Source organism: Marmota flaviventris, chromosome 2 (genome assembly GCF_047511675.1).
Source record: "Marmota flaviventris isolate mMarFla1 chromosome 2, mMarFla1.hap1, whole genome shotgun sequence".
NCBI classification, from domain to species: Eukaryota; Metazoa; Chordata; class Mammalia; order Rodentia; family Sciuridae; genus Marmota; species Marmota flaviventris.
This window is the reverse complement of record NC_092499.1, coordinates 199649623-199677271: the sequence shown is the minus strand read 5'-3', so window position 1 is coordinate 199677271 and position 27649 is coordinate 199649623. Positions and strand designations below refer to the sequence as shown.

The following is a 27649-nucleotide window of genomic DNA, read 5'->3' as shown; positions in this document are numbered from 1 at the left end:
CTTCCCTTCCCGCATCCTGCATAAGGAGCCATCTGTTCTGGGCTGAATAAACAAGTAGAGGGAAGTAGAGCCGGGTCCCCTGCCGCCCAGCCCGACCCCCGCACAATGCGCCTTTCTCCAAGGATGACGCCACCCGGGCGCCGTGCTCCGTCTGGCCTCCCCTCCTCCTGGCGGCACAGCAAGGCCCACAAACCGACCCCGTGGAAACCAGCTTTGTTTTTTTAAGAAAAAGAAAATAAAAAAGAAATACAACAAAGAACTGAGCGCAGCACACGGTTGAGGGCATGCGGTTTAGCACGCTCAGCTCCCCCTCACCTCCCGCCACCCCCTGGCCCCCAAAGTCTGGCTTCTGGTCCAGGCGAGGCCAGCTCGGGCACAGCGCTGGGAGCCCGCCAGCGCCTCCTACGGACGGTCCCCGCCCAAGGGGTCCGGATTCGGCCCGGCGCGGGCGCCCCGACGGCGCGCTAGGAGCACGGTCCGCAAGGCCGCGCCCCAGCCCGGCCCAGGCCACCAGCGGCCGTCACTTCTTGTTGGCCAGTTGATTCTCCAGATCCTCCAAGCGCGCTGTCAACTGGGCCAGTGAGCGGTTAAGGAAGCCTTCGGGGTTGCTGGGTCCCTTCACCTTCCCTCCAGCCCACGCCTCCGGCCCCAAAGGATATGATTCTGCGTCAGGCTCTCGAGCGCCCCCAGCGTGCGGCCCTGGAACTCCACGAGGCTCTCGCATTCGCAGAGGCTCCGCAGTTCGGTCCCAGCGCTGATGCCCTCCTCTGCAGGTAGGGCACAGAGTCAGGGGAAGGAGAAACTGCAGGAGGCCAAGCCGGCCCTGGCCCTGGCTCTCTGTTTACCTCCACTGGGCATATGGTTGAATATGGGCTTTGGATTCAGACAGACCTCGGCTGAGTTCCAGCCACACCGCTGTCAGGTGTTGGAAGACTCATTCAACCTCTCCAAGCTCGGTTAGCTCCTCTGTTATATGGATATAATGAGAAAACTGTTCATTGGCGGTTGTGAGGGTTCAATGATTTTAGAGTGGTGTGTGTGTGTGTGTGTGTGTGTGTGTGTACACACAACTTGCAATAGAGTTTCTCAAATTGTACTACTCGTTGGAATCATCAGGGGAGCTTGTGAAAACAGATTCTGATTCAGAATGGAGGAGGAACTGAGAATCTATATTTCTGATAAGCCCTCAAGTGATGCCAGTATTGCTGGTCCACAGGCCACACTTTGAGTGGAGAGTCCAGAGCAGTAAGCACTCTCCAATGAAACATTATGCAGTGATGGAAGTATTCCATATCTGTCCCGTTTGATGCAGTAGCCACAAGCCACATGTGGCTATTTAACATCTGAAATGTTTCTGGTGCCACTGAAGAACTAAAGTTTTTGTTTTGTTTATTTTTAATTAAATAGACACATGTAACTACTGGCTACTTTACTGGAAAGCACAACTCCTGACACAAGTCAACACTTCAGAGTGTATTTCAACTACACCAGTGGTCCTCAACTTGGACACCTAGGAAAGTGTCACAAATGCAAATGTTCAGACTCCAACCCAGACTTACTGCACCAGAAAATCTGGAATTGGAGCTCAGCAGTTTTTTTTTTACAAAACACTCCAGGGTGACTGATGTGCACTAATGCTTAATAACCACTGATCAAACCTATCTTCCTACACAGTCTTTCAGGGGCAGAGCCTTAGAATTAAAATTTGCACCTGTTTTTCTTAATAGTATATAAAAATGGTAAATCTTACCATAGTAAGATTCACTGAAACTTTGTCATTGTGTGCCATTTTCAATTTTACAGAATATGAAGTAGTAAGCAAAATGCTTGGCACTTAGATTTCATAAAGAGTTGCTTTGGTGATTTAAAGGTTATCTTTTAATCTCAGTTCTGTATCCTTAGAAAACTGCTATATGTCCTGTTATTGATGGAACTGATCATCATGCCATAAAACTTTGCATATGGGAAAACAAGGATCAGACAAGGGGAAGGTTAATACATCTAATGGTTAAAGAAACAGCCTCAACCACAGAGCCCAGACTTAGAACTTGAGAGCTGGAGGCAACCTGAAGGTGGGGAGTGGGGTGTAAGGGACCGTAGGAGTGTAAAAGTCAGGAATGGAAGGGGCGTAAAAGAGCAGCTAATTCAGTAGCTCTGCAATATTCCGTATAATTATTAGAATTAGCCGAGAGAGAGAGAGAGAGAAGAGAGAAATGTACACACATACTCGCCAGGCTCAGCCCTGCCCTCAGAACCTGATAATCTAAAAGAAGAATCACACCTTGTGCCTGGTTAGAGTCTAAAACCCCTGTGGTGACAGCTACCTCCAAGAAATTCTGTATACCATCTGTAAGGCATGCCCACAGGGTTCACCCGGCCCCTGCTCCCCCACAGGTAGAGTGGTCCCTTCTCCCTCTGCTGAGGACTGAATGAAGCAGATGGATTACATTTATGGGCTACGCCGTCCAAGAAGTACATGTCTTTGTGTACTTAAAACATTCAGTCCTGCCGCTTGGCCAAGTCCATAAAATTGAATTCCAACAAGTTCAAGGGATACGTGTTGTAGCTCCACTTACAAATGTTAAATTTGGCGTGCCTTTGAAAGTTTTCCCAAATTATTCTGAACACTGCTAATCTGGGGGAAAGGTGACCTAGTTTAGTGCTTCTTCGGCTTTGTCTTGTTAAAGGGCCAACGGTGATTCACTGGGTCTGGAGACTGCCTAGAATTACTGCGTTTCTAACAAGCCTTCAGGTGCCTGCCCTGCGGCGGTGGAGGGCCACGCTTTAAGGAGCCAGGCTGTGCCTGGTGAGCCCACCCCTTGCTGTCCCTCTGGTGTGGGGAAGAGTGAGGGGAGGGAAGAAGAGGTGGAGGTGCTCACCGGGGCACATGCTGCCTTTGAGGTACTCCAGCAGGTGCGTCATGGTGCTGAAGTCCGGGGAGTAGGACACGTGCAGCTCCGCGGGCTCCGAGGCGATCTCGCGCAGCTCCTCCTCCACGGCCTTGCCCACGCCCACGGCGTACATGACGATGCCTACCGGACCGGCGGACTCAGGGGGCGCCCCAGGCCTCGCGCCCTCCGCACCCCAGCCCAGTCTCCCCCGAGCCAAGCCCACCTTCTTCCTTGGCGCGCGCTGCCCACACTGAGATGTCATCCTGGGAGCGCCCGTCCGTGAAGACCAGGCCGACTCGAGGCACATTGAGGGCGCGAGGCCGGGCACCCTGGGCCTCCGAGAAGCTGTGCTCCACCATGTGGCGAAGCGCCAGGCCGGTCATGGTCCCGCGCTCCATGTACTCAACAGCCGTGACTGCCCGCTTCACCTCGGCGGCGGTGCCGTAGCGACCCAGCGGAAACTCGGTGCGCACGCGGCTGGAGAACTGAACCAGCCCGACGCGCGTGCCCTCAGGGGACACATCCAGGAAGTCCACGATCTGGTTCACGAAGCGCTTCACCAGCTCAAAGTTCTGTGGGCGCACACTCTTGGAGCCATCCACAAGCAGAACAAGGTCCACGTGGCCTTCCCGGCACCCTGCACAGCCAGAAGGCTTGGATGGAGAGGGCAGTCCTTGACTACCAATAGCAATCATGATAACAACCATGGCCACTACTGCCACCGCCACCACCACCCACCTGGCCATTCATTCACTTTATAACACATTGACCGAGTTCAGCTGTGCCTGACAGTACGGTAAATCACCAACATCATTTGGGTGGGGGGCGGTACTAGGGTTTGACCCCAGAGCCTCAGAAAGCTGGAGCTCTCTACCACTGGGCTAAGTTCCAGCCCCTCCTTTTCTGAGACAGAAATGCCGCCACTTCCTAGGCTGGCCTCAAACTTGGGATCCTTCTACTTCAACCTCCTGAGTAACTAGGAGTAAATTTTTTGTTTTCTTTTCTTTTTGATAGAGTCTAAGTTGCCAGGCTGACCTTGAACTTGTGATCTTCCTGCCTCAGCCTCCAGAGAAGCTGGGATGACAGCCATGCACCTCCATGCCCAGCAAAGCTTCTTTTTAAAAGATAATAATAATTACCACAATTGCTACCCTTTCCTGAGCATCTGCTATGTATCAGGCACAATTCTAAGCACCACACCAGTATTAATAAAAACATTATTTATTGACAGCTTACTGTGTACCAGGCACTTGGCTGATTGTGTGTGTGTGTGTGTCCTCAATACCATATGTATATTCTCAAACTTCCTGATCACCTTGAGTTTTATCCCCATTTTCTATAACCTGAGGTTCTGGAGGATAGAGTGGGATCTCCTCAGATTCCATAGCTAGCAGTCACTGAGCTGGGACTTGAAGCCAGGTCTGTCTGACCCCCAAACTCCTGCTCCTGATTGCTCTACAGTGTCGCCTACCCTGTCTATTCAGAACCAGGAACGTCACTGGACGCTGAGGAGGTTCAACAAAGAAAACGTAATCCCAATCCATGAGGCAATCAGGCTAGAGCAGAGCAACTCAGACGTGCCATCTGCTACGTTGAGGAAGGTTCTAGATAGAGGGGAAGGGCGGGGGCAATTCCTCCTTCCTGGGGGTTGAGGAAGGCTGCATGGAGGTGATGGCTTTTGACTTGATCTTTCTTCTGCCTTGAACCATTGTGTCTCCCCACCCACTAGTGTGATGACCTTAACAGCTGGGGTCTTCAGAAGGCAATCAGGATTAGATGAGGTCATGAGGGTAGAGCCCTCAGAAATGGAATCAGTGTCTGATAAGAGTCTCAGGGGAGCTTCCTTCTCCTCCACCATGTGAGGGCCTAGAGAGAAAATGTTATCTACCACCCAGGAAGCAGATCCTCACCAGACACTGCATCTGCCAGCGCCTTGGTCTTGAACTTCTCAGCCTCCAGAACTATGAGAAATAAATGTTGTTTAAGCCACTGCTGTGGGGTGGATATGGTTTTTCCCACAAAGTTCAGGTAAGGGAAGCTTGGCCTCCCAATATAACAATATTGGGAGGCAGTGGAACCCTGATGGGGTGTGGCTTAGTAGGAGGTAATGTGGTTACGGGGGCACCACCCTAGAAAGGGATGAATGCCCTCTCAACAGAATGAGTTAGGGTTTCAAGGGACTAGATTATCATTGACAGCAAATAGTTATAAAATAAGTCCACCCCATGTCTTTGATCTCCTCCACCTGCCCAACCAGCACTCTCATAAAAGCTCCTGACACATGATGCCATCAGTTGGAAGGCTCTCATCAGAAACCAAGCAGATGCCAGCACCATGTCTTGACTTTCCAGGACTGTCGGCTAAATAAACCTCTTTTCTTTATAAATTACCCAGCCATGGGTATTTTGTTATAGCAACACAAAGCAGATGAAGACAGCCACTCAGTCTATGGTACTTTGTTATAGCAGCCCATATGGACCAGGACAGTCTTGAAGGACTAGGAGGATGGAGTTTGCCAAGGCAGATAGAATAGTCTAGAAAGTGGGAACAGCAATGCAGAGGCATGATTGCTGAAAAGTTCTCAACACATTGAGGAAGGGGCAGGCCAGCATGACTAAAATGTCTGCATGTGGCAGGAGACAGGCTGATGGGCTTGGCTGAAGCCAGACTGTGATGACTTAAGTGGTAGTTTCAAAATTTTGACCACAACCCACGGTAAGAAAAAAAACAATAATAATAATACTACATCATGACGCACTTCATGTAACTAAAGTTTCGTGAAACAATACTTACTCTTTCTACATGCAGGGAACTCTCTTTTCCCATCCATTCTCCTTTTTAAATGCTGGTTTTAAACCACTAATTTGATTTCATCATCCACTAATGTGGTTGTACTCGCCATTTGAAAAGCTCAGGGGTAAGGTATTGCATCTTTATTCTGTAGGCACTGGCGAGCCACAGAGGGATTTTAAACCAAGGAAGAATTTGATCCAATACAGATTCCTAAGTTAACTTTGGCAGCAGGAAAGAAGACTGAGGAGAAGGCTGGGAGACAGGGCGCGGGAACCCCCACCCCCAACAGGCACACCACACGTCCTTGAACCCCAGCAGACGCAAAGCAACAGTGCTCAGGACGGGCAGGGGGCAGGGGGCAGAAGCAGACCAAGCTCTCTCACACCCTTGACTCACGGAGGCAGCTCCTGCCATCCGCCTGGAGTCGCCGTCCCTCTGGGCACAGGCAGCGGTAGGACAGCCCCTCGCTCACACACTGGAACTCGCAGCCGTGGTCGACACCATTGCAAAGGTCCCTGACTTAAAAGAGAGACAGACAGGATGAGTCAGGGTGCTGGCGCCAGATAAGGTCTCCTGCCCCTCCCCAAAATGCAGGACGCCCTCACCCTGACAGGTCCTCCCGTCGGGCAGCAGAACGTGGCCCTCTCTGCAGCGACACCGTGGCCCACCAAGAGTGCTGACACACTCGTGCTCACAGCTGTGGTTCCCAAAGCTGCAGTGGTCAATGACTGAAGGGGACAAAGAAACACCAGGATGTCCTTTCTGATCAGAGCCACCAGAGGCCTCGGTCCAGGGGGCCGGTGGGTGGCAGGAGCTGGGACTTACTCACCCCTGCAGCTCCTCTGGTCCTCTTGGAGAACAAAGCCTGCTCGGCAACGACAGAAATAGGAGCCCGGGGAACTGACACAGTGGTGGTCACAGCCATGGGTCCCTTCAGCACACAGGTCTATGGCTGAGGATGAGATGGGGTCAGCTTTGGCCCAGGACCGCACTCCTCAGCCCTAGCAGCATTAACACCAGGGAGCCTGTTAAGAATACCCATGCCTGGACCCCAACCCCAAAGACCTAGACCAGTTAGTCTCAGGGGCACCCAGGCACCTATAACTTCTATACGTATTAGCCTCCTTCCTTGGTGCCAGGCAACCCTCCCTACTGGACACATCCCAGAGCCAGTGTGCCCATTACTGAGCCAGTCTTGAGAATGAGAAGCCACAGTCATAGAAGGCAGGGCCCCTGTCCTCCAGATACTACTGACTTACAGGGGAGGACAAGGCATGGCCACTTGACCTCTCTGAGCCTCCATTTCCCCCTCTGCAAAATGGGAATATAATGGAGGATGGCAATTGTTGTGTACAGTTTCCTTCTGCTAAAAGAAGGCTCTTGCCCTGTTCAGCACCTGGATGGCTTGGAGGTGTGAGGATGGCAGATTAGCGCTGGAAAGGGGGAAAGTGCCTTGAAGAAAAAGAACACAAGAGATGGTTTGGAGATCAGCAGTTCTGTGGGCTGAAGGTGCCCGTGAAAAGTCCCTGCAGTGGGCTGTCTGAGGGCTTCTAGGAATAAGGGCATCACACATTCAATTATAAACAATGGAGTTTTTCTTTCTCATTTTTGACTTTATAAGTGTAATCACATCCCTGGCAGTCATTCTTTAGTAAAATGGATATACACATAGACGCGCGCGCACACACACACACACACACACACACACACACTTGCATGCCCACAAGCCTATAAACCAAAGAAGAGGCTGATTTAAATTCATGACACAAGAACAGTATGTACAGGGTCAAAAACTGAGAAAGGACCCAAAATCTAATGAATGCAGCAGAAGAATTTGAATGTTCACAGTCCTCAAATGGGGTGTTAAAACCAGACTTTAAAAAGTTTCTAGAAACCCAGGTGGCATCTGGGTTATTGGGATCACATGATCTCCTCTTCCAAGTCACTCTGAGGTTGAGAGCTAATGTTTAGAGTCCTCCTAGCATAATGCCTCATACTAACCTAGCAGTCAGGAAATAGCAACAGTTACCATCACAAGAGTAGACCCTTGAACGTGTCACAAAGAAAAACCCAATCGTGTAAGCAAGGAATCATGTGCCAGAGGTTTTCAGAAGACAAAAAAATGAAGAACAAAGTCGTGAAAGATGTGTAGACTCAGGAGGCTGAAGCAAGAGGATTACAAGTTCAAAGCCAGCCTCAGCAACTTAGTGAGACCTTGTCTCTAACTACAAAATAAAAAGGGCTGGGGAGGTGGCTCAGTGGTTAAGCACCTCTGGATTCAATCCCTGGTTCCAATGAAGAAAAGAAGAAAGGAAGGAAAGGTTTGTGGAAGCGGAGGGGAGCAGTAAAGGCTGCCCAGGTGAGCTCCACAGAAACAGCTGAGGTGCAGAGGCAGGAAGAGCAGCATGTGGGGGGACCCCTATCTAACTGTTAAGGACCCCAACAGTGTCTAAGTAACAGACATGGGGAGGAGACAGAAACACTTTTGGGAGGTGGAGTGAGGTAGGAGACTGGGCTAAAAGAAGGAAAAGAGGCTACAGAAAGTAGCTTATAACTGCAGGGTCAAGATTCTTAGCCCTGGTCCCACCAGGACCTGGTGATTTCCTCTTCCCTGGGCCTCTAAGGTGAAAGAGGCCAGTTTTTACTTCCCTTCAAACTCCTTCGTTCCCACCAATTCTGGAGCTACACAGAGCCAAAGAAGGCTCGGGAGTAGTGAGATGGCAGGCGGGGTAGTTCTCACCCGAACAGCTCTTGTTATCTGCTGCTAGCTTGTAGCCAAAGTTGCAGGCGCAGTAGAACGTTCCTGGAGCTCTGACACACTGGTGTTGGCAGATGTGTCCCCACTCAGCACACAGGTCCTTCCCTAAGGACACACAGCATTAGAATCAGCAGGAGCCAGAAGGGCAAAAGCCTCCAATGAGAGAGCTGGATGGGGTGCGGTCAGAGCAGCACCATCCTCAAGTAAGGCCTTGGGTGGGATGTGAGGGGGTCTGTCCAGGTGGGAGAGCTTAGGGAAAGAGGAGGGCTTGAGCAGCTCCTATGAACAGACACAGAGAGAGGCTCCGGACCCATGTGTCGGTAGGATAGGCAGGGCCACCCAGGGGTGAGGACGGCGCAGAGAAGCGCTTACAGTGGGCAGAACAACTCAGAATGCCCAGACCCCCGCAGCGTTAGTGGAAATAGTTAAACTGAGTGGGAGGGGCCAAAACCAGGTGGGCGGGGCAGGACTGCTGCCTGGCCTTGCTCTCAGCTTTGAGGGACAGTAATTCTTGTTGAAGGCATTTGGTGTTGGAGTTTGACCCTAAGGTCATGGTGAACCACTCCCCTCAGCCGGGATGGGAAAGGACTCCCTGTGAGGGAACAAGAATCCAAACAGAACTGGAGCCTCGCTCCAGCGCCCTCCCGCTCACCGCACAGCCGGCCCTGGAACTGCAGACCGAACTCCTGGATACGGTCAAAGGACTCGACCAGGAAGACGTGCTCGTCCAGCGGGGGCGACGCCATGGCGCGCAGGGAGCCCACGTCGGCGCGCTGTACCCCCACCGCGTAAATTTCAATGCCGCGAGCGCGCGCCTGCGCCGCCACCTCGGCCACGCGGTCCTGCGGCCGCCCGTCGGTCACGATGACAGCGACGCGCGGCACGCGCTCCTTCGGCGGGCGCGCCCCTTCTGCCTCGCTGAAGGCCACATTCATGGCGTACTGGATTGCCAGCCCAGTCATGGTACCCTGCGCCAGTGGCACCAGGGCGCGGATGGCGTGCTCCATGTCCTCGCGGCGCGAGAAGGCGCCCAGCGGGAAGACGCTCTGCACTTGACTCGAATACTGGATCACGCCGACACGCGTGGCGTTGAGCCCCACGTCGAGGCTGCGGAGGAGGCCCACTAGGAACTGCCGCATTGTCTCGAACTCAAAGGGGCGCACGCTGCGGGAGCTGTCGATCACAAAGACCAAGTCCAGAGGCCCAGTATGGCACTTGGGACCTACAGTGGAGATCAGGAAGGACTTTCTTAGGTTAGCAAAGTCTTACCTCCAAAAAGACACGTCCACCCCGGGAAACCCAAGAGAAATGCTGCTATTCCGGTGCAGCAGTGCCCAGCATAGCATTAACCTAGCAAAGGCAGGTTAAACACCCTCCTTCGTCCAGCATTTGCTGAGAAACTGGGCTAGGAGATTGCACACATTCCCATGGACACTTCTGAGGGCTACTCTGGGAAGGCATTATCTATTAAGGAAAGGGCGAGTAGGAGTGTTGAAAACTCAAATACCAATAAGGGTCAGGCAGGCAACAAAAAAATGAATGAACTGGCTGGCTTGGGGCCGTGGACACGCGGCTTTATCCCTCCTAAACCGAGCAGCTCCACCCAAAAGTTGCCATGTGCTCACGAGGATCGAATATTATCAGGTCCTTGGATTTTTTTAAAAAAGAAATCCCAAATCAGAATTTGTGTGTGAAATCTCCTGATTTTTCCATGTTTTCAATAAGTTTTTTAAAATCAAACCCTGAATGGACAGTTCTGCATGAACCCAAAACTAAGCCATATCCTAGAGGTGAGGCCCAGAGAGGCAGGCGAAGTGTGAATCTCAAACCCAGTGAGTGTTTCCCGGCTCAGGCTTCTCCCCCCACCCCTTCCCCTCCCCTCCACTCCCCACCCCCCAGTTGGCTGCAAAAGAAGCTTCTTCTCCTCCTCCCGCTGCTGAGGGCGGGGCACCCGCTCACCTGCGGGCTGCTGCTGGGTTTCCCAGGGCTGGAGAAGGAGCAGCAACGTGGCCAGTGGCCAGCAAAGAAGGCCTCTCATATTGCTTGGGGGACAGAGAAGATGTCAGAGCCTGGAGGGAGACAGTAAATAGAAAAGCAATAGTATTGACAGAGCTCTTATTCTGGGGAATGGATACTTGAAGGGGAGAGGAGAGGGGTCATGGGTTATTTTACTAATCTCTATTTTTGTGTATGGTCCAAACGTTTCTCTCGCTCTCTCTCTCTCTCTCTCTCTCACACACACACACACACACACACACACACACACGTCATCACACTGGGATTGCTGGGAAACACAAGAGATTCTTTGTAGAACTGTAGAAAGTTATACTTTGTAGGATAGCAGAATAATAAATAAATAGTAGCTTAAATATACAAAATTTTGAAAGAAAAAGGCCTTCCTAAATACCAGGTACAGCGTTAAATGCTTTTCACGCGCTGTAGCATGTAATCCTCTCTCCAGCTCTAACACCAAGGTTGCTGTTGACCCCACTGCACAGAGGACAAAACATAGGCATAGAGAAGTCAAGCCCGGGTACCCAAAGTCATGCGGCAAGGAAGTGGCTGCGCTAGGATAGTACCCTAGTCTGTCTGGTTCTGGGAGCCAGCCGGAGGGCTCCGTGCCTCTTTTCCCAAGAGGCGAACCTCGGCAGACAGAAACCATTCACCTCCTCGGCCCTCCCCTCCGCACACAGGAGCTTCTGTATGGCCGTCTTTGCAAACCCGAGTCCTTTTCCCTACACCGCCCAACCGCAGGTGGCGCCGGAAGGGCCGCCCCTTTCTCAGGCTCGAGTGTGGGGGTGGTGGGCAGTGATCCGGCCAAAGCCCACCACGCACAACCAGGGCCTCCGTGCCTCGGTTCCCCGCCTGCTCTCAGGAGAGGCCGCCAGGGGGCGTCGGGCCTGGCTGCGGCGGTCTAGTGGCCGTGGGAAGCCCACATCTGCCCAGCAGGTGTCCCTGCCCAGAGCAAACAGCCGGCCAGGAGCCCGAGCCTTGGAGATAAGACCTGCCTGGATTATATCCCGCACGAGGCTCAGGGAGCAGAGTTGTGCAGAGTTCCGGGGACGGTGGCACTGGACGTGCCCAAGGGCAGCGAGAGATCAGCCCGGGCCTTGCAGAGTGGCCATGGACCCTATGGGGGCAGCAGGTGAGCCCTCGCCCTCCAGTGGCCCCCGACGACATCCCTTGAGAATAACGGAAGGACCCCCCACCCCCTTGAACCCATGGAAAAATTGAGTCCCAGGAAGACAGCCCGCTGAGCTGCAAGGCAGGACTAGAATCCAGGGATCCTGGCTCCCGGCTGGCTCCTAAGCTGCCTAGCTCCCCGAGGCCTAGGAGTCGTTACACCTCTTTCCGTTCCTTTCTCTATCCCACCCCTGCGCCCCAAGTTGAGACTGCAGTAGCCATTTTTCTGTTGCTGTTTCTTGGCAGAGAGGGCCACCCCCCCTAATCCAACTCCCCACCCCCCAATTCCATGAATGGGCCTATTCTGAGCAAGGCCAGGGCCTGAGGATCGCTCCAGAAGGCTTTCCCGCCTGGGATTCTTCTCCCCCTTCGCCTTCCAGGCCTAGTGGAGGAACAACAATCTCTCTGGCAGGGCCCACCGTGACAGGGTGACTAAGCTAAATGTGCCCCTTGGATCTGCAGCTGCTGGTGGAGATGAGAGGGTGGGGAGTGCCTTCTCTTGCTTGGGTCACAGCAGAGGATAGGATCTCTGGGTAGCATGTGGGTAAAAGCGGGAGGGCCCTTTGCCATTCTCCAACCCTTCCTACCTGCCTCTGGAGCCCCAAATCCTGATGAGGGTCCCCTTATCCTACTCTTGACCTGAGCCAACATACACTTGGCTCTGCCTCAACCCCAGGAATCCTAGAAAGTCCAAATAGGGACTGTGGAGAAGCCCATCACTCACCCAGCCCCCTACCCCCAGCCTACAGAAAGAACTAAGCCCAGAGAGGACCATGGGGGTCTTCACCCAATGTCACAGAAACGTGGTCACCTGGATGACACTAGAGCCCAGGACTCCTCTGAAGAGTTAATCCTTGGTTAAAGGGAAAGTTTGGCTGATGCACTTAGATTGGGGAAAGTGGACTTGCAAGGGAGGAAGGTCTGTGCAAACTCTTTCAAGGTCCCAAGATTGAACACCTCGGTGCCTGGGCCTGGAGGTGGAAGATTAGGGAAAGGGTGCTCCCCTTTTGTCGGCTTTTCTCGTGGAGACTCGATTTGGAAAGGACCCTACCGAAGAGAGAAAGGTCACTGCAGGTCAGATTTAGGCACCGTGGAGGTGCCTCCTGGGTTAATTGCGGTCTCGGGGTCGGGCTCGACACCCGCTCCCCTGCAGAACCCTCAGTGCCCCCGGGCCCTCTGACTCACCTGAGCCTGCCGGACAGCTCGGAGGCGCGGCCGCAGATCGGAGCCGACGGGCGGAGCCTCGCGGGCAGTTGGACCAGGTAACGACGTGGGCAGCGCGCCCTAGGTGGGACTGCCAGGCAGCTGGAGCGAGCAGAGGCGGCGGCCGCATTTAACCCAAGGCTGGCGGGTGGGGAGGGGGAGCGCGGGTGGCGACCCTCCCACTGGCAGGGAGCGATCCCCCCTTCCCCTGACGACTGGGGCGGGGCAAGCGCAGCGTCCCCTGTCCCTGCCGGGTTGGAGCTGCAGGCGCGAGCTGCCGGGCCGGAATTCCGCTGCAGCTGGAGACGGGCGGCGACACTCGCAGCCGGAATGCGCTGGAAGCCTACGAGGCACTTCCCCGAGGAGAGCCCCAAGAGGCGGAGCGGTCCTGGCTTTGGCCGCCCGACTGCCTGGCCCGACGTCCGAGGGCCCGCCCGACTCTTGCCCTCCGTTGTCCCTTCCAGGAGTGAGGAAAGGCCTTGACTCGGGTCCCACCAAGAGGGTAAAAAGGCTCAAACGCACAGCTTCAGGGATAGTGGCTCTCTGGGCCCCAGCTTGCTAGTTCTCAAATTCTCTCCCACCAGAGACTCCTTTACATGCGCCCTGCAATGGGGCAGGTTTTGGGTGCACCCACCCTCACCCATTCAAACCCCCATGCTGCGAAGCCACCAGAAACCCCTGGCTCTGACCTGGCTTATCCTGCAGCGCCAATGTAATCGACTTTGATTCCCTGTAATCAAGGAAAGGAAAGCCCGCATGGCATTAGGCCCCTTCTCATGGGAGAAAGAGAGGAATGTTGCTTTGGGCATAGAAGATCTCAGCTGGCCCCCATCCCGGGACAGAGTTGGGGGTGCTTTTCATGTTTGTGGAGTCTGCTGGCAGGAGGTGAGAGAGCAGCACTCTGGGCCCAGTTCCAGTATTTCCCTTTGGCATTCTCTTGGAATGGGGAGGCTTAACGACCAGTCCCACATACCCCATCTCAAGGCCAGCATAAGTGGGGCCTTTGTGTCACAGCTGTGTCTCTCTGAGGCCCCAGAATGCCAAGGGGCAGGCAGGAAGCCAGACTCATAGAGTGGAACCTGGGTGGTCCCAGTGGGCCCCATGCATGCTTCATTGAGTATCTCAAAGTCCAAAAAGTTAGCCCACAAGTTGCATCCAAGTCCTCTCCTTGGCCTAACACTCCCCCCCAACACCTTGATCCCTAGGAAGCAGAATGTATAGTAGCCCCATCCCAATCCCACCCCTGCCCTGCTTCATTTTACTCAACCGGAGTGGTGGGCTATGTGCCACCCACCCATGACTCTCCCTGCTGTGGGCCTGTCCCACTCCTAGGTCCTCCCCGGAGTGCACCACCATCCTGAGGGAAGGCGTGTGCAGGTGTCTGCAGCAAGGATGCGAACAGACAGTGCGGATCCTACATGCCAAGGTGGCCCAGAAATCATACGGAAATGAGAAGCGGTAGGTGCCTCAGTGGCCCTCCCAGCTCCCTGTGGCTATCAGCCCCATGCACCCTTCTGCCCTCCTGCCAGGGGACTTAGGGCTGAGACCTCAGCTATTGACTGATCAGGGGACCTGTCCCTCCGCCAGCATGCCCCCGACTTTGGTCTATAGCAGAACCTCGTGACTCTCCCATCTGCACTCTCTCACTCCACTCTTCATCCATTCAGCCACTTTTGGAGTGCCTGTCATGTGCCAGACTCTGCTGGGCACTGGGCACACAGTGGAACAAGACACAGTCCCTGCTTCATGGTATTTTCCTTCTAATGTGAAGAGACAAACTATAACCTCCCCACAAGTCAGCAAATAAGATATTTCCAGATCACGGGGAAAGTGAAAAGGAAAATAAAACAAAGTAATGTCACAGAAATTGAAGCGAGGGTACTTTAGCTTGGAAGATGAAGGAGGAGACTCGAATGTTAAGATGGAACCAGCCATGAGGAAATCCAAGGGAAGAATGTTCCAACTACAAAGAACAAAATAATGCAAAGACCCTATGGCTGTACCAACTATGTTCGAGGCACAAAAGAAGGCAGAATGGCTGGAGGTAGAGGAAGAGGGGGGGAGTTATAGGAAAGAGTTGGAGAGGTAAGCAGGGGCCAGATCGTGTGAGGACTTAGCATTTTAAGCCACTGGCGGATTTCAAGAAGAGGAGTAACATGATTTGACTCATGTTTTTTTTAAAAAGCACTCTGTCTGCTGTATGAAAAATAAGTTGAAGGGTGCAGGAGGACAGCAGAGAGGCTGGCTGGAAGGCAGATGCGTGGTGCAGGCAGAGCAGGGGTGGGAGGTGGTAAGAAGCCTGTGGATTCCGGAGGTTTTGAAGGTGGAGTGGGGGTACTTGCAGATGGATTGGGTAAGGGGTGTAAATAAAAGAAAGTTCCGACCTTAATGGGGTTCAAGGAATGGAGGAGCCTAGGGGAGAAAGGGAGGCAGAATCAAGGGCTGGGTGGGTTGGTGATGCTTACCAGACAGGCAAGCGGAGATAGAACCCGGCACTCTCCTGTCTCCGTAGGTTCTTCTGCCCCCCGCCCTGTGTCTACCTCACGGGTCCCGGCTGGAGGGTGAAGCCAGTGCAGGGTCAAGGTGAGGGCGCCCTCCGGGGACGCGGGTTGCTCTGTCTCTGCAGGGAGGACTGCGCTCTGGGCCTGGGAACGGGACGGTTCGCCGGCGCAGCCTCGCTGCGCCCTCTGGCGGTGAAAGCTAAGGTTGCCGGGCGCCTGAGTCGGGATCCTGAGGCCTTTTAGAGCCGGTTCGCGTCCCTGTCCAGCCCACCAGGCGGGGGAGACCGGGCCTACAGTGTGTGGTTACATGGGACTGGACGGCGCGTCCGGCAGCGCGGCCGAGACGCAGAAGCTGAATTTCGAGGAGCAGCCGGACTCCAGGGTGAGAGTGCACAGGAGGGAGCCCGGTTCCTGCTCCTGCTCCATCCCCGCCTTTCTGGAGAGGAGCCCCTGAGCCTCCTTCCTAACCAAGAGATAGGCGGGAGGTCTGGAGGTCGGGAGGTCAGAGGCCGAGCTCCTGGAGCCTCTTGTCACCTCCGATGGGCCGGACGTCAGATAACGGGGGGGGGGGGGGGGGGTTGTGCTGGAGGGCTGGGATGTGACGGCCCCATGCCTCGAGCCTGTAGGAATTCGGTTGTGCCAAGACCCTGTACATCTCCGACGCCGACAAGAGGAAGCACTTCCGGCTGGTGCTGCGGCTGGTGCTGCGAGGGGGCCGCGAGCTGGGCACCTTCCACAGTCGCCTCATCAAGGTCATCTCCAAGCCGTCGCAAAAGAAGCAGTCGCTGAAAAACACCGACCGTGAGCCGAGGAGGGGCCCGACGGCGAGGCAGGGCGGGAGGTGCCACCAAGTCAAGAGCCGCTGAATTGGGAGAGGGACGTGATGGGGGGCGTGGGGCGAGATGTAGGTGTGGGATCCGAGTGACCAGGGCGGAGTCCAGGCGAGAGGGGGTCTGGTCTGGATGAGTGGGTGCCGCTTAGGCCTGGAGATGTAGGGAGCAAAGGCTGAGGAAAGGGGACGGACGCATAAGCTTTGGGAGTGGGATGAGAGCGGTGCTCAGAACAGACAAAACCCACTGCGGCTGGCAATCTAGGGACAGATTCAAAGTGAGATAGGAAGGTTTGGGGTGTACTCAGTGCTTACCTGTGCTAGGCCCCTCAGTTCCCAGCACTGGGAGCCAGGGAGATGGCAATAAAGTGACAGAGAAAATTCAGTTAATAGTATTTGTGGAGCAGGGTGTGGCGTGTGCCTATAATCCCAATTACTCAGGAGGCTGAGGCAGGAGGGTGGTTTGAGTCCAGGAGTTAGAGACTAGCCTAGGCAACATAGTGGAGACCCTATCTTAAAAAATAAGTATGGAGTGCCTGCTGTCTGCCTGACTTTGTGCTGAGTAGTGCTGGATAGTATATAATAAGACAGGTGTCTTTTTCTAGAGGAAAGATAGCCTTGCAGGGGAGACACGCACCGTGGATCACAGAGGCAATTTGAGATACATACTGTCCTGATGGCAAGTGGCAAATCCCAGGCAGGAGCTCTAAGAAAAGGCTGGGAGGGGCGTGTCTGAATAACCATGACACCCTACTCCCATGGCTGGGAGGGAAGGGAGTGAGAGGGGCTTTCTGAGCTAGTGACTACTGACCTCACCCTGTCTGATGCTCACCGTGTCCCTGTGAAGTAGTTCCTATCATTGTTCCTATATGGAAAATGAAGAACATTGGGTTTGGAATATTTACCCATTCACTTAAGAAATAGTTGGAGCTGGGTGCTGTGGCGCATATCGGTAACCCAGCTACTCAGGAGGATTGCAAGTTTGAGGCCAGCCTGGGAAACAATGTGAGACCTTGTCTCAAAACAAAACAAAAATGTGCTGGGGGGGTTTACTTCAGGGGTACAGTGCTGGCCTAGCCTGCATGAGGTCCTGGGTTCAATCCCCAGCACCAGAAAACATCAGCACAACAAAGCCTGCAGAATGCCCAGATCCAGGCAGTGTTCTGGCAGGCCCTTGGCATCATGGGAGAGCCAGGGAGGGTGGTGGCACAGTGTGATGGTTGACAGTGCAGCAGATTCCAGCCAGGCACGGTGACGCCTGCCTGTAATCCCAGTGGCTGGGGAGGCTGAGGCAGGAGGATCTTGAGTTCAAAGCCAACCCCAGAAATTTAGTGAGGTGCCAAGCAACTCAGTGAAACCCTGTCTCTAAATAAAATACAAAAAAGGGCTGGGGGTGTGGCTCGGTGGTTAAGTTCCCCTGGGTTCCATCCCCAGTACCAAAAATAAATAAATAAATAAATAAAGATCCCAAAGCGTGCAGATTCCAGGGCTCAGCAGCCTGGGTTTCCAACAAGCTGTCGTACAGCTTGTGAGCTACATGATCTTGAGCAGGTTGCTGCCTGTAGCAGGGCTAGTGGTGTCTACCTCAGAAAGTCGTTAAGAGAATCAAATGAGCTAATACATGTTAAAACATTTGGAAAAGTACTGGCTCACAATAAACACTGCCTCTTATTCTGAGGAGGGCTTGGACAAAGTATAAACGGACCACCTGCAGTCTGTCCAGCACTGTAAGAAGAAACTGGCCAAGGACCCACCTGTGCCTTCTCTCCAGGTGGTCAAAGTCCAACAGGAAAGTAAAGCTTGGCTCTGAGCATGTGCGATAGGCTGCAAGAGAGAAATGTCAAGCCCCAGAAGCTTCGTGCCCCTGTTTCACACCACGTGGTCTTTGCCTCTGTGTAACTCCACCTGCTTCACGCTCCCTGGCTACAAGTGTAACCTCCTCCAAGAAGATCCATAACTCAGCCCTCGTCACATCATATTGCCATTGTATAATTATGACCTTGAGATGGTGAACTCTTCCAAAGCAAAGCCAGGACTAGTTGACATGTTGGTACCCAGTACCCAGCACAGTGCCTGCCACAAAGTAGGCCCTGAGTGACTTGATGAGATGCCCAGGGAGCACAAGGGAGAGGACAAAGGCCAGAGGCTGGACTGCAGCAAGCCCTAGATAAATAGCTGTGAAATATGAATGCAGTGTGTCCAGGCCAGGGGCTGGGTGCTGCGGCACATACCGGTAACCCAGGGCAAAGGATGGCACAGGGACAAGGGACAGGAGATTGAGTGGCAAGTCCAAGGAACCAGGGCACTGATTCTACCTCCCTTCACAGTGTGCATATCCTCAGGCTCAAAGGTCTCCCTCTTCAACCGCCTGCGCTCCCAGACGGTGTCCACGCGCTACCTCTCTGTGGAGGATGGGGCCTTTGTGGCCAGTGCAAGACAGTGGGCTGCCTTCACGCTCCACCTGGGTAATTATGTCAGCAGGCCCAGGGCCAGGCCCTCCATGTGCATTCACTTGTTCAACCTTCACCCCAACCCCTCAAGGAAAGTAAACCTGGCCCTGTGTATCCCATCTTGGAAATAAAAAGGCTTGCCGGGGTCCCGGTGAGTCAGTGACTGATCCAAGCTATTCTGATTCCAATGTCCATGCCCAAGTCTGCCCCAGGAGCAGACATTTATAATGATGGCCACATGTGACCTCCCCAGGAGCAGAACCTTCAGTTTAGCAGCTTCCCTGAGAGACCAGCAAGGCCCAGTGTGATGTGAGATGGGGTCAGGGGTGAAAAAGGCAGGGTTTGGAGCACAAGCTTGGGGCCCCTGAAACCCTTCTTCCTTCCTTCCTTTCACTCCCAGCTGATGAGCACTCCACGCAAGGGGACTTCCCACCTCGAGAGGGCTACGTCCGCTATGGCTCCCTGGTGCAGCTTGTCTGCACAGTCACCGGCATCACGCTACCTCCTATGGTATGAGGAAGGAGGGTGTACCTGAAGGGGTCCCCAGATTCATGGAGAGGAAGTGCCCACATGGGCAGGGTGGGGGTGGTGAGACCCCAAGGATGAAGGCACCTATTCTCACTCTGGAAACAGTGGGTGGTTGGTGGGTATCTGCCAATGACACCATGGCAATCAGAGGAGCAGAAACTGTCTGGGACGACAGCCTCTGGTCACCTGGACACCTTGCTGCCACTCTCCCTACCACCCATGTGTTGCAGATCATCCGCAAAGTAGCCAAACAGTGTGCTCTCCTCGACGTAGATGAGCCTATCTCTCAACTGCACAAGTGTGCCTTCCAGTTTCCAGGTGGCCCTCCGGAAGGGGGTGGCACCTACTTATGCCTTGCCACAGAGAAGGTGGTGCAATTCCAGGTGAGCAGAGAATACCACAGAGCATCAAAAGGGAGAATGCGGGGAGGTGATCTAAGCTATCGTCACCGCGGATGCTGCTTACTGAAGGCCTGCCATGGGAGGTCAGAATCGTAGACTATCAGGACAGAATCATAGAATGTAGAAAAATAATAGTTACTGTTATTAGCAATGCTCCTTCCCTAAGAATATTAAGATCATAGTGATAGGATATAAAATTATAGAATATAAATAAAAATCAAAATTGATAATAGTATTAATTATTGTTGAGTAAAGTCTATTAGAATCACAGAATGTTAAGAGAGAATTGCAAAGTATGGAATATAATAATTACTATTCAGCAATATTATTCCCAAAAGAATGTCATCATAGATTATTGGGAGATACAATCATAATTTGTAGAGAATAACTATTATTATTATTATTATTGAACAATATTCCTTTCCAATTAATATTTAAGTCATCATAGTTTGTTAGGGTATAAAATTGAATAATGTTTAAAAAATGAAATTATAGGCTGGGCTTGGTGGTACACACTTGTAACCCCAGCCACTTGCGAGGCTGAGACAGAAGGATCCCAAGTTTGAAGTCAGCCTGGGTGATTTAGCCAGACCCTGTCTCAAAGAAAAAACAAAGAGGGCTGGGGATGTGGCTCCGTGGTAGTGTTCCTGGGTTCAATCTCCAGTACCAAAATAGATAAATAAGCTAATTAATTAGACTAAGATTATAGAATCCCACGAAAATAAGGCCATTAGAGACCAGCGGGTGCAGTGAACTTATTTAACTCTAAGTGAGAGGACTCCAGGGCTTCCTCCAGGGCGTGTAGACCCGTTGGACCTGGCGGGGCCCAGGCCCTATGTTGGCTCCTGGTGAGGGTGGCCACCATGGACAGAAGCTTCCGCCACACCCTCGGGTCTCCTCCCAGGCCTCTCCGTGCCCCAAGGAGGCCAACAGGGCGCTGCTCAACGACAGCTCTTGCTGGACGATCATCGGCACCGAGTCGGTGGAGTTCTCCTTCAGCACCAGCCTGGCGTGTCCGCGGGAGCCGGTCACTCCGGTGCCGCTCATCAGCACCCTGGAGGTGGCCTGGCACTGGGGGCACCGTGGGGGAGCTGGTGAGGGGGGGCAGCGACTTCCGTCCCCTTCCTCATCCCACCTGTGGCGCTCTACCCCAGCTCAGCGGCGGGGGTGACGTGGCCACGCTGGAGCTGCATGGAGAGAACTTCCACGCGGGGCTCAAGGTGTGGTTCGGGGACGTGGAGTCAGAAACCATGTACAGGTGCGGGGCGGGCAGGCGGCCCCCCGGGCTCGAGGGAGCAGGGACGGGAGCGCACGGGCCATCAAAGTCCCTGTAGTCCTGACCCTTTGGCCCACCCCAGGAGCCCGAGGTCCCTGGTGTGCGTGGTGCCCGACGTGGCGGCCTTCGGCAGCGACTGGCGCTGGCTGCGCACTCCCATCACGGTGCCCGTGAGCCTGGTGCGCGCCGACGGGCTGCTCTACCCCAGCGCCTTCACCTTCACCTACACCCCGGAGTACAGCGCCAGGCCCGGCTCTGCCGGCGCCGCGGAACCTGCCACGGACGCCGACGCGCTCCTGGAGAGCATCCACCACGAGTTCACGCGCACCAACTTCCACCTCTTCATCCAGACGTAGGCGAGGTGGGGCACGGCTGCCGCCGCCGAGGCCTGTGCCGGCGACTGCTCCAGCTGTCAAGTCCTGCTCCCTGGCCCCTAGGCTGTGAAAGGGCAAGAAAGCTGGCCAGGGAACCTCAGTCTTAAGTGTCACTTGCTTGTCCTTCGGCATGTAGGAAGACACGACCTGAGTGATGCTGTCCATATTCAGTGTGCGTGTTTCTCCCGATCTTTATTTCTTCTTCCTGCCTCTGAATCACCCTGTCTCTATCATTTATCTGTTATCTGTCTATTTATCTATCTCTGCCTCAGTAACTTTGTCTGGTCCCTGTCCCCTCTGTCCAAGTCTCTCCTTTCTCTCACAATTTCACACGCTGGGTGGAGGGATCCGAGCCAAGCCTGTGTCATTTGCCCTCCAGGCATCTGTGTCCCGACTTGAAGAGAAAACACATAATTTCACAAACCCTGCCATGAGGCGAGTCATCTGAATCGCGGCCAGCATGCCCTGGAGCACTGGTTTTGCTCAGAGTACCAGATCTGATCGGCAGCGCCAAGTCCCAGAGAACTCAAAGTCGCATGTGAACACTGGATCCACTGGGAGCACTGGTCCTGTTATGGGGCACCAGAATATGCCACTCCCTGTACTCCCCCAGGGCTGGAGCCACCTCTGTACCCTTGCCTGTGTTTGCTCTCTGGCCCACAGCTGTGGTGGCCGAGCAGTGCCCGGGGCAGCAGGCCGGCTTTGCCATCTTAACCACCTCCCCAGTTATTTCTCCTGCAGGCCCGATAGGATGCAGCCCCGAGGATCAGGGATTCCTCTGCTGTTCTAGAATCAGTCTCTGTCCAGAGCAGATTCTGTGGTGCAGAGAGCCTGCCATTTTGATCTTTTCTAGAGGTAACTGGCATCCCTGAGCCCATGTCACTGCCCTGGGAGGCCACCTATCAGCTCCAGTGACTAATTACAGCTACATCCACATCTCAGGCAAGAATGTACCCCAGGCACAGAGACAAACACGGGAGCCCTTCAGATAACCAGACAGAGCCCTTGGGATAAGTGGGCAATAACACAGCCCAAAGAGGGCACAATCCATTCCTGACCAGGCTGCCCACATTCTTCTCAGGGAAGGAAAAATGAACAAACGTCAGGCAGGACCCTGGCTTAGGCTATGGGTGCCAAGGACATGGGTGGTGCCAGTTACCTGTACCAGCCCTGGTGGTCTAACAGGGACACCTGGTCTGAAATGGGCTCAGCACCCAAACCCAGGAGCCCTTCCTTGACCTCTGAGGAAAAGCTCATTTCTTATAAAACCCCTCCCCCCGCATGTGGAAGTTCCCAAAAGACTCTATGGGAAATCCCTTTATGAGCAAATCTCTATTAGGTTTGCTTTTTAGACTCACTGGAGTCCTGAGTAATTCTGTGATCCACCATCAGCAAACCCACTGTGAGGGGCAAGGGAGAATCTTGCTCATATCCCATGTGGCCCCTGAAGCTGAATCCTAGTTGAGGAACACAGGATGCACTGGGTCAAAAAGAAAGTCTCCAAAATGAGTGCCTGCCTTGAAGGGTTTATATTGCATCTCATGGTGGTGTTGAAGCCGGAAGGAAGCTAAGAGGGCTTTTGTAGCACACCCCGTGGGGAGCGAGGCTCAAGGGCCCATTCATCCCGGCCCTCAAGGGCTTCCTCTGCCACTCCTCAAGAAAGGAGCCTTGGGAGTCAAGAACCTCCGTGGGCCTGCAAGCCCAGGCCTGGCCACGCAGCAGTGTCCTCCTCTTCTGTCTTCTCAGGGGATCCTACAAGCCTTGATCCCACCTGTAAGTCTGTGACCCCCAAAGCTCCGTCCCTGGCCTGGGCCTCCTGGAGCACTTCCTTACACCTGGGCCTCCATCATCTAACAGCCAATTTTCTTTCCTCTCCACCTCCTCTGCAGCACCAGACTTTCTATCTCCTTCCCCCAGCACACTCTGTCACCAAGGCCCGAGGACTCTGCTTCTCCTTCCTCACCAAAATAGCCTTTCTCCCTTGTTTTCCCTCCGCTACTGCCCTGCCTTCCAGAGCCAGGTCAGATGTCACCTCCTCCAAAAATTCCTCAACTACTTGAGGTAGAGTACCAACTCCATAATTTGTGGGGCCTAAAAAAAAAAGATGAAAATACTTGCCTCCTAGTTCAAATAACTTTAAGACAGAGACAGGAAATGATGAAATCAAGCACAGAGCTCTTCTAAGCACAGGTCACACTCCAGCAAAAGCCTGGCCCCAGGCTTGTATTCCATCCCGTTGCCTCTTGACCTCAGGTCAAAGGGCTTTATGTACCTGGATTGTGAGCTTCATGTTCAAGTAACTTTCATCTCTGCGTGTTCTGATGTCCAAGGCACATCACAATGCCTCCTACAGTGAATTGGTATTCAACAAGTAAATATATTGCATTGCATGGCAGATGATTTGGATATTGCAAGTGCAAAATAAAACCACAAGGTGGCACTGTTCCCCTCCCTACCATGGAGTTTTCATTTAGAGTAGTGAAAAACTGTTGGGAGTCAAAGATGACCTAAAAATTTTCTATTGTTGGGATTTTTTGGTGGGGGGGGGGGCTATATGCACAATTCTGCATACTTCTAAGGAATTTCCAAATACTCTACAACCCGTTTATCAGCTGGAGGCCTGTAATCCTAGCAGCTCCAGAGGCTAAGGACAGGAGAATTGGGAGTTCAAAGACAATCCTAGCAACTTAACAAGGCCCTAAACAACTCAGCAAGATCCTGTCTCTAAATAAAATATTAAAAGGGCTAGGGATGTGGCTCAGTGGGTAAAAAGTGAGTACCAAAGAGGAAAAATTATGGATTAATTCAGTCCATTTCACATTAGAATCAGTTACAAAGCTATAAAAATTAGCTCTCTAAGCCACACCACAGATCAACCTTGGGGGTGGGGGATGGACGTCTGTGTTGTTGGCACACTTTTCTGTGTGGTTTGAGTGAGCAGCTCAAACTGAGAATCATTGCTCTAGCCCACATTTCCTCCTCATCTTGTAGATGGGGAAACTGAGCCTCCAAGGAAAGCCAGGTCACAGCAGGTGGATGACGGAGTCTGCTGTTGATTGGAACCCTGCAACCCTGACTCTGAGGTCTTCTTAATTCTCATTCTTGCATGTGGCAAAATGTAGGTGGAGAGTGTGTGGAGCAGAGTGTGGGTGTGGGGGCGTGGGTTATGAAAGGATGGGGCACATAGTGAGGATAAAGCCAAAATGTCTGTCCCCAAACCTTCCCGATTGCCATCTCTCAAGCTGCTGAAATCCCACCATTAGCAGACTAGTCTCAGCTGGGCGCAGTGGAACACACCTGTAATCCCAGTGGCTCAGGAGGATCAGGAGTTCAAAGCCAGCCTCAGGCACTTAGCAAGTCACTTAGTAACTCAGCAAGACCCTGTCTCTAAATAAAATATAAAAAAGGGCTGGAGATGTGGCTCAGTAGTTAAGCTCCCCTGGGTTCAATCCCGTACCAAAAAAAAAAAAAAAAAAACCTCTAAAGACTAGACACTCTTTGTGGTTTGTAGCTTTCCTTTTGTTTGTTAATTGGGTTCTCTGCAAAGAGAACTACAGTGTGGGAAGAATTCTCAGACATCTTCCTCCTTGGGGAGGATGTGGACTGCTGAGGGCACGGACCATGAAGATGACAAGGGGGGGAGGAAGTGGCTTTAAGGGAAGTGAAATCCATGTGACATCTACAAGGGTTTGCCAAGTGCCAGTCCTAAGCAAACTCAGACACACACACCAAAAGCCCCCCCCCTAGCTGGGTCTGGCTCTGTTCCAGACCCCAAGAGACAAAGGCAGGTGGTGGTGCCACAATGATTCTTTCAGTGGGTGAAGTGGTCAACACCTGCCGCAGCTGGCTGCTTGCCATGGGGCGGGGCGGGGCAAAGTTCTGGGGCAGGCTGAGCCTTGGGTCAGTTCTTAACGGACTCACCTGGTTAAAGAATATCAGGTGGGGCCCATCCCATCAAGCTCACCCCTGAGCCCTGTCTAGTCCAAAAGATCATCTCTGCGCCTGCCCCTGGCTAAGCCTGTAAAGGGGCATTACCTTAGCACCTGGCCCTGGGTAGGGGTGTCCTGGACTTGGCTGGGTTTGTCCTGAGTGTGTGTGTGTGTGGGCGGTCATCTTAAAGGAAGGAAGGTAGATCTAATGTAGACAGCAGCCATCTTAGAATCACAGTTGTGTGTCCTAGTTGGGTGAGTTTGGCAAGTTCAAGTCACTCAACCACTCTGTGCCTCAGTTTCCTCATCTGTAAATGCAGCTGGCTTTATGTATGTATGTATTTATTTGTTGGTACAGGGGATTTAACCCAGGGTGCTTTACCACTGAGTCATCTCCCAGCCCTTTTATTTTCAGACAGTCTCACTAAGTTGCTTAGGGCCTTGCTAAGCTGCAGAGGCTGGTCTCAAACTTGTGATCTTCCTGCCTCAGCCTCCTAAGTTGTTGGGATTACAGGCATAGGCCACTGTACCTGGCTGTTAATGTGGATCTTAATCGTAGATGTTATGAGGAATAAGGGCTGGGGTTGTGGCTCAGAGATAGAGTGCTCGGCCAGCATGCACGAGGCACTGGGTTCGATCCTCAGCACCACATAAAAAATACATAAATAAATAAAGGTATTGTGTCCACCTATAGCTAAAATATAAGTGTGAAATAAAAAGATGTTATGAGGAATGACATAATCGATGAATGTAAAGCGCTTTCAATAGGTCCTGACCCACAGCAGTCACTTTATATAGGCTAGTTGCTGTCACTGTTGTTACTCCAAAACCACTTTTTAGAAATGATCCACACCCTACACACCTCCTCCATTTAACAGGTGAGGAAATTGAGGGTCCAAGAGGTGAGTGACCTTCGAGTGTTTGTTTTCCAGGTTGCGTGACAAATTACCACAGTAGCAGGTCACAACTGCACATTTATTGTCCCAGAGTCTCCACGGGGGCCTAAGCACTGTTTGGCTGCTCTGCTCCGGATCTTCCTAGGCTGTGATCAAGGTGCCTGTCAGGGAGGCGTAGAGTTCTCTTCCACACTCACAGGCTTGTTAGCAAAACTTTTTTCCTCATATCCGAAGAACTCAGGGCAACATGCTTCTTCAAGCCCCACCCAGGATGATCTCCCTTTTAACTAAGTCAAAAATCAACTAATTTGGGACACTAAATACATCGACAAAATCTCTTCACCTTTGCTTTCTAATGTAACCTAACTATAAACCTAGTGGCATCCTATATTTACAGGTCCTATCATCCGTAGAAGGAAGGGATTATACAGATTATATACACCAGGTGGGGATCAGGATCCTGAGAATAATCTTGGAATTCTGCGTACTCCCCAAAACCATGTAGCAAATTATTGACAGTGGAGATCTGTGGAGCACACAGGGCTGCCATGCCCCGTGCAAGAAATGCTGCATGCAGGGGTCAGTTCTGCAGCCTCAGATGATTGGCAGATCATGAAGAAAATGGTCCAATATTGTCCAGAATCCACTTTGCATTCCTTGCTCAATTCTCATAATAATATTGTGCCCTATCAGAGTTAGCTCTCCACATAACTAACCGCTGTCCAGTACTGACCAAAATGGAGCCATGACCACCAACCTTAATCATGGTTTCCAAAGAGTGCTGCTTCCTGGTGTTCTAGCCTTTTGGAGTCTACTCTCACAATGAATAGGGTTGACTCATGTTACCAATAAGATTTTACAGGGCTGGGGAAATAGCTCTGTTGGTAGAGTGCTTGCCCCCTGGGTTCAATCTCCAGCACCACCAAAAAAAAAAAAAGATTTTCAAAAGAAGAGTGTGTAACTTCCAAAGCCAGTTCATAAAAGGCATCATAACATCTACCCAGATCACTGACTCTGGAAGAGGTCAGGTGACATGTCATGAGGACACTTCACTCCACCTTATGTAAGTTCACAGGGCAAGGAACTAAGGCCTCCTGCCAACAAGTTGCCAGACACGTGAGTGCACCATCTTGGATCCTCCCAGAACCAAACAACGAAGCTGCCCCTTAATTTGATTCACAGACACTATGTGAAATAATGCTTGGGTTATTATAAGCCCCTTAGTTTGGGGATAACTTTACATAGCAAGAGATAATACAGGAGCCTTCTGAAGCTAATATCTCACCCACAGATGGCACCAATGAAGAGGGTACCACTTAGTGCTCACTTACTCTGTGCCAGCCTCTGACCTCCTTCCCCATAGGTTGTGTGAGCCCAGGGTAACAGCTGGTAGGAGTTGAAATCAGAATCAGAGGTTTTGACTCACACCACCCAACACAGGGATTCCTGGGACAACTGGACAGTTCTGTACCTGCACTCTCCATACAGTGGCCACTAGCCACATGTACTACTGAAACTCTGAAGATGAGGCTAGTGGTGGGATATACTTGTATCCCAGCAACTAGGAGTGCTGAGGTGGGAAGCAACTTAGAGCCTGTCTCAAAAGAAAATTAAACAGGGCTGGGGATGCAGCTCAG

The 27649-nt window shown here is 52.6% G+C and overlaps 2 protein-coding genes across 3 annotated transcripts; one reads left to right on the top strand and one right to left on the bottom strand.

Moving 5' to 3' along the window:
* Window positions 1-520: 520 nt before the first annotated feature.
* Matn4 (matrilin 4) lies at window positions 521-12978 on the bottom strand. Its single transcript, XM_027954275.2, has 10 exons — window positions 12811-12978; window positions 10402-10511; window positions 9095-9664; window positions 6514-6636; window positions 6290-6412; window positions 6081-6203; window positions 3115-3528; window positions 2880-3032; window positions 660-767; window positions 521-579 (listed from the first exon to the last, which is right to left on the bottom strand). Exons 2-10 carry the CDS (start codon window positions 10478-10480, stop codon window positions 521-523), a joined length of 1752 nt encoding a protein of 583 aa, XP_027810076.2. The 5' UTR covers window positions 10481-10511; window positions 12811-12978.
* Rbpjl (recombination signal binding protein for immunoglobulin kappa J region like) lies at window positions 11566-21169 on the top strand. 2 transcript variants are annotated; one of them, XM_027954276.2, is made up of 12 exons: window positions 11566-11587; window positions 12779-12887; window positions 14161-14286; window positions 15341-15411; window positions 15596-15711; window positions 15956-16130; window positions 18486-18623; window positions 19009-19118; window positions 19367-19519; window positions 20442-20597; window positions 20692-20795; window positions 20899-21169. In XM_027954276.2, exons 1-12 carry the CDS (start codon window positions 11566-11568, stop codon window positions 21167-21169), a joined length of 1551 nt encoding a protein of 516 aa, XP_027810077.2. The 2 variants fall into 2 exon arrangements, with proteins under 2 accessions (XP_027810077.2, XP_027810078.2); XM_027954277.2 differs by having other exon boundaries at window positions 20896-21169.
* The last annotated feature ends 6480 nt before the right edge of the window (window positions 21170-27649 follow it).

Bases quoted from the DNA above. Each gene is read 5' to 3' on its own strand.
- Matn4 (XM_027954275.2), bottom strand. From the start codon at position 10,480: ATGAGAGGCCTTCTTTGCTGGCCACTGGCCACGTTGCTGCTCCTTCTC. The intron at 9,665-10,401 runs GTGAGCGGGTGC...TCTCCACTGTAG, and splicing joins AACCCAGCAGCAGCCCGCAG to GTCCCAAGTGCCATACTGGG. The intron at 6,204-6,289 runs GTGAGGGCGTCC...CTCTCTTTTAAG, and splicing joins CGACGGGAGGACCTGTCAGG to TCAGGGACCTTTGCAATGGT.
- Rbpjl (XM_027954277.2), top strand. From the start codon at position 11,566: ATGGACCCTATGGGGGCAGCAG. The intron at 16,131-18,485 runs GTGAGCCGAGGA...CTCCCTTCACAG, and splicing joins GTCGCTGAAAAACACCGACC to TGTGCATATCCTCAGGCTCA. The intron at 19,119-19,366 runs GTATGAGGAAGG...CATGTGTTGCAG, and splicing joins GCATCACGCTACCTCCTATG to ATCATCCGCAAAGTAGCCAA.